This window comes from Neltuma alba, unplaced genomic scaffold (assembly GCF_004799145.2).
Source record: "Neltuma alba isolate B1F8T4 unplaced genomic scaffold, ASM479914v2 tig00012225_pilon, whole genome shotgun sequence".
NCBI classification, from domain to species: Eukaryota; Viridiplantae; Streptophyta; class Magnoliopsida; order Fabales; family Fabaceae; genus Neltuma; species Neltuma alba.
Window position 1 is genome coordinate 103,789 of NW_021636756.1, and position 5,796 is coordinate 109,584.

At 35.6% G+C, this 5,796-nt stretch overlaps 1 protein-coding gene across 2 annotated transcripts; it reads left to right on the forward strand.

The window, feature by feature from the left end:
• The first annotated feature begins 828 nt into the window (after positions 1-828).
• LOC114725099 (probably inactive leucine-rich repeat receptor-like protein kinase At3g28040) lies at positions 829-4,337 on the forward strand. 2 transcript variants are annotated; one of them, XM_028911562.1, is made up of 3 exons: positions 829-2,428; positions 2,689-4,162; positions 4,189-4,337. In XM_028911562.1, exons 1-2 carry the CDS (start codon positions 954-956, stop codon positions 4,157-4,159), a joined length of 2,946 nt encoding a protein of 981 aa, XP_028767395.1. In that variant the 5' UTR covers positions 829-953; the 3' UTR covers positions 4,160-4,162; positions 4,189-4,337. The 2 variants fall into 2 exon arrangements, with proteins under 2 accessions (XP_028767395.1, XP_028767394.1); XM_028911561.1 differs by having other exon boundaries at positions 2,689-4,337.
• Positions 4,338-5,796: the final 1,459 nt, after the last annotated feature.

Here is a 5,796-nt window from a genome sequence, read left to right on the forward strand (position 1 = left end):
TTTAAAAAAAAATATAAGAAACAAAATATATTATGGTTTTATATTTAGAACTAAATTAAAAGTAAAACTATTTTTTTACACTAAGCACTCATTGACAAAGCTCACATCAATACTTTCGGGAGAGAGTCTAGTACTTTTACTCTCCATTTAGCTAGTGAGCAATATAAAACCGCCCCCGCCCCACCCCCCTGGGGAGTGAGGTATGTAAAAAACGAATGTCTATTTTATATATATTAAAATTATTTTTACTCATTATTAAGTTTTATCATATCACATTTATTTTTTGACATTTGCTCTTTTCAAATGGTTATTTTCATCTTTAGAACAAAGTTTGTTTTTCTTAATGTATCATGTAATTTTTTTGTATTTATTTTAATATCAAATTTAAATGAAGAGTAAAAATTAAAACATTTAGTTAATAAACTAGAAAAATTAGAAAAGTGTTTTAAATTTTGAACAAAACAAAAACTCTCATTTAAATGCCTTATAATTGAGATTGGAGGGAGTATATATGTATATATATTGATTAATGCTAAAATTGCCATATCTATTAGTATTTTATGCAAGGGTCAAATACATGCATGAATTTATCAGGGAAAACGAAGGAACGAAGAAGAAAAGATTAGAGACACGACAAAGCTGGCGTTTGTAGGTTATCATAGTGATGCGGTGGAATTTTGTCAGTTGCTGAGCCGTGTTTGTTGGTCCAAAATTTCTTGTTCACGGACTTCATTTCCATCCCCATATCTTTATGATTCTCTAATCTCTCACCACTTTCGTTAATATTCCTCTCTCTCGCCCCACATGAAGACACATCTTTTTCACAGCTTACACTGATAGATTTTTCATCAAAGTTTTCCCTTTACCATGCTTTCCCGGAAAATCCCGTTTTGTTAAGTACCAGGGATAGTCAAGTCTGAAAGAGGAGGAGGAGGAGGAAGAAGAAGAAGAGGATGATCAGATTTCAGTTTCTCCGTTCACAGTTATGTCTGCTAGTTTCAGTTTCTTGTATTCTTGCTTGTTTGGGAGACAATGACATAGCTGCACAATTGAACGATGATGTTCTTGGTCTGATAGTGTTTAAATCTGACCTTCATGACCCTTCTGCTCATCTTGCTTCATGGAATGAAGATGATGTGAGTGCTTGTTCGTGGCGGTTCGTGCAGTGTAATCAGGCGACCGGAAGAGTTTCTGAGGTCTCACTTGATGGATTAGGCTTATCTGGGAAAATAGGAAGAGGTCTTGAGAGGTTGCAGCATCTTAAGGTATTGTCACTGTCTCATAACAACATAACTGGGAGTATTAGTCCATCACTTGCTCTTTCAAGCACTCTTCAAAGCCTAAACCTTAGCCACAACAGCTTATCTGGTTCTATTCCCAGTTCTTTTGTGAATATGGCTTCAATGAAGTCTCTTGATCTATCAGAGAATTCATTCTCGGGGCAAATCCCAGAAAGCTTGTTTCAGAACTGTTTTTCCCTTCATCATCTTTCTCTGGCTAGGAACATGTTTGAAGGATCAATTCCCAGCTCAATCTCAAGATGTTCTTTATTGAACAGCCTTGATCTTTCAAAAAATCGGTTCAGTGGCAGTGTGGACTTCAATGGGCTTTGGTCTTTGACAAGGCTTAGGACTTTGGATCTGTCAAATAATGCCTTATCTGGAAATTTGCCTCCTGGAATATCAGCCATACATAACTTGAAAGAGATGCTGCTACAAGGTAATCACTTTTCAGGATCATTACCTTCTGATATTGGACTGTGCTTGCATTTGAATAGGTTGGATTTTAGTGATAATCTGTTCAATGAGGCACTTCCAGAGTCACTTGGGAGACTTAATTTTTTGAACTTTTTCAAGGCATCAAATAATTTGTTAACCAGTGAAATTCCTCAGTGGATTGGTAATATGGCAAGTCTGGAATACCTTGATCTCTCAGGCAATCAGTTCTTCGGAACCATCCCAGATTCAATCGGCGATTTGAGATCACTGAGATATCTCAGTCTCTCAAATAACAATCTTATGGGAAACATTCCATCATCATTGGTTTCATGTACTGAGTTATCATCCATTCATCTCAGAGGTAATGGGTTCAATGGTAGCATACCGGAGGGACTGTTTGGCCTGCAATCATTAGAGGAAATAGACCTGTCTCATAATGGGCTGAAGGGTGAAATCCCTGAAGAAATGATTCATGCTTCTAAACTAAAATATTTGAATCTATCTTGGAATGATTTTCACTCCCGAATGCCCCAAGAGTTGGGTATGCTTCAGAATCTGACAGTTTTAGATCTTCAGAGCAATTCACTATATGGTTCTATTCCAGAGGATTTATGTGATTCAGGCAATTTGGCTATTCTTCAAATGGATGGAAACTCATTAGATGGTGCCATCCCAGATGAGATTGGAAATTGCACATCTCTTTACTTGCTGTAAGTTTCCCATTTCTCAAGTACTGATAGTTTTGTTGTGAACTAACAAGTTTGTTCTTTAAACATAACATGAACATCAGTTAGTAGTCTGCAGTACGTTTTTTCGTGTTGGAAGGAACTTAATGCGTAGCTAAGATCATTAAAAGTGCAGTTAGAATAACATGTTAAATACATCCCAACACTGTAATGCAATAACTGGTTTAGTGAGAAAATACCGTGTATTCAACTAAGTTCCACTTTGATTCTTAAAACTTCTGCAGGAGCTTGTGTCACAATAATTTGAGTGGTTCAATTCCCAAGTCCATGTCAAAGCTTAAAGAGCTCAAAGTTCTGAAATTGGAATTCAATGAACTGAGTGGAGAGATACCACAGGAGCTTGGAATGCTGCAGAATCTTCTTGCTGTGAATATATCATACAACAGACTCACAGGCAGGCTTCCTAGTGGTAGCATATTTCAAAACTTAGATAAAAGTTCCCTAGAAGGAAACTTGGGTCTTTGTTCACCCTTACTGAAAGGGCCATGTAAGATGAATGTGCCAAAGCCACTGGTTCTTGACCCAAATGCCTATAACAACCAAATGGGTAGGCCAAGAAATGAATCATCCACAAGTACGCCGGGCATCATCCATCGCCACCGGTTCTTGAGTGTTTCTGTTATTATTGCTATTTCTGCAGCATTTTTGATCATATTGGGCGTCATTGCTATAAGCCTTTTGAATGTTTCTGTAAGGAGAAGACTGGATAATGCTTTGGAAAGCATGTGTTCAACCTCTTCAAGATCAGGAACTCCACCCACAGGAAAGCTCATTCTGTTCGATTCAGGCCGGTCCTCACTTGATTCAATCAGCAGCCCAGAAAACTTGCTGAACAAAGCATCCGAGCTGGGAGATGGAGTGTTTGGCACAGTTTACAAGGTTCCTTTGGGATCACAAGGTAGGATGGTGGCAATCAAGAGGCTTGTGACTTCAAACATAGTCCAATACCCAGAAGACTTTGATAGGGAAGTAAGAATCTTAGGGAAAGCAAGGCACCCTAATTTAATAGCATTGAAAGGATACTATTGGACTCCTCAACTGCAACTCTTGGTCACAGAATATGCACCAAATGGTAGCTTGCAAGCCAAGCTACACGACCGGCTTCCTTCATCTCCACCTCTTTCGTGGCCCAACAGGTTCAAAATTTTGCTTGGAACAGCAAAAGGCCTTGCTCACTTACACCATTCATTCCGGCCACCAATCATTCACTACGACTTGAAGCCAAGCAACATTTTACTTGACGAGAACTGCAATCCAAAGATCTCAGATTTTGGGTTGGCCCGGCTATTGACAAAGCTAGACAGGCATGTGATGAGCAATAGGTTTCAGAGTGCATTAGGATATGTAGCACCAGAATTGGCATGCCAGAGCTTGAGGGTGAATGAGAAGTGTGATATCTATGGCTTTGGGGTGATGATTCTTGAGGTTGTGACAGGAAGGAGACCGGTTGAATACGGAGAAGACAATGTTGTGATACTGAATGACCATGTCAGAGTGATGCTTGAGCAAGGAAATGTGTTGGAATGTGTGGATCCAAGCATGAGTGAGTATCCTGAAGACGAGGTTCTCCCGGTTCTGAAGCTTGCATTGGTATGCACTTCACAGATACCTTCAAGCAGGCCTTCCATGGCAGAAGTAGTTCAAATTCTGCAGGTTATCAAAACTCCTGTTCCTCACAGAATGGAAATGTTTTAGTAAATCTGAATTCTCTCAAGTAACTATACAGTCTCAAAAGAGAAAATGAAGATAAGGCTTTGATGGGATATCTTGGAAAACACCTTTTTGTACTGTGTCAGACTTAGATTCCTCTTCATGTGGGGGATATCTTGTAACTTTGCTTCCTCAAGTACAGAATAATCTTCATTACTGTTCAGACTGCTTTCTTTCTGTTTGCTTTTGTCGCTTTCCTCACAGTTTGGTTTGAGAACCTTTGAGGATCTGATTTTACCTTTGGCTGTATCAGATTGTTGTCTTGTTAATTATATGTAATTGAATTTTACTTTCTTTAGTGTGTTCAACTTAAAGCAAATTAGTGTTCATAGTTTAGAATTTAACTTAGCGGATTGTAAACCCAAAATTTAAAATTTTTTTTCCAAATTTGTTTACTTATCCACTGCATTAATGCTTTGTATGGCTTTACAAGGAGCAAAAACGCCCTTGTGGTCCTTAACCGTTAATTTTATAAAATGTCTTTTCACATCATTATTTTATTAACAAAAAAGATTAATATAATTTTTTATCCCTTATTTTTATTTTCATTTTGGTTTTGGTTCTTCAATTTTTTTTTTTGGTCTAAAACATTGATTCCTCTGATTTAAAAAAAAAACTTGAATCATTTTGTTCTTTAAGGGATCAAAACCTCTAGTTTGAAAGTTGAGGAACGAAAATCAAAATAAGAGTAAATTTGAGGGATCAAAGACTATCTTAACCCTAACAAAAATTATGAAAGTGCAATTTAGAATGATAACAAAAAAATTCTCCAATGATAATTTTTTCAAGCCGATTTTTTATTTTGTAAAATTAAAATTAATATATTAGTATTAAAAAAATTTGGCATTTAAATTAACAATATTATTATTTTTATTAATGAGACTAATGATTTAGGGTTAGAGAACTAAAAAAAATTTACAAAATTAAAAGAATAAACTTAAATTTTGTGAAAAATTGGAAGACCAAAAATGCGTTAGGGATATTAATCCAAATTTTTTATTTCGATTTTTATAATTGATAATTATTTATTTTATAATTTACAATTAAGACATTTTTTTGTATTCAGAAAATTAGTCTTTATCGCTGATGAAGTGCACTCCTTGTCGGAGCTTTTTAACTCAATTGACATTTAACTCGTTTTTTAAATCTTATGTAGGGTATGATGGGACAAGAATGAAGCCTACTCCTTATATTAAAAAACAGAAAATATGAAAATATTATTTCATAAAATATGGATGGTTCACAATTAAACCTAGATTATCTTAACATGGCCATAGGATCTAATTTAATGTTTATATTAACAAATACTTCTCCGATTCTTAATGTAAGACCCATTTAATTAATTTGATTAGATTAAGGAAGTTAGGTAAGTTAGTTAATTATAAGAAATGTGATATGTTTTTTCTAAAATACTACCTCCGGTCCTTAATATAAGATCCCGTTTGACTTTTAGTTTGGTCTTAATTATAAGACCCCAATCCATTTTGTCTCTCATATTTATGCATTTTTTCCCAAGATAGTCCTTCTAATAATGATATTTCTAGCCAACACACTTAATTAACAAGGATATTTTAGGAATGACAACACTTATTTGTTACAAATAACTAACTTAACTTACTTCC

What these genes read in the sequence shown, in the direction of transcription:
- LOC114725099 (XM_028911561.1), top strand. Translation starts at nt 954, where the DNA reads ATGATCAGATTTCAGTTTCTCCGTTCACAGTTATGTCTGCTAGTTTCA. An exon ending in TGCACATCTCTTTACTTGCT is followed by an intron (nt 2,429 to 2,688) that starts GTAAGTTTCCCA and finishes AAACTTCTGCAG; the next exon opens with GAGCTTGTGTCACAATAATT.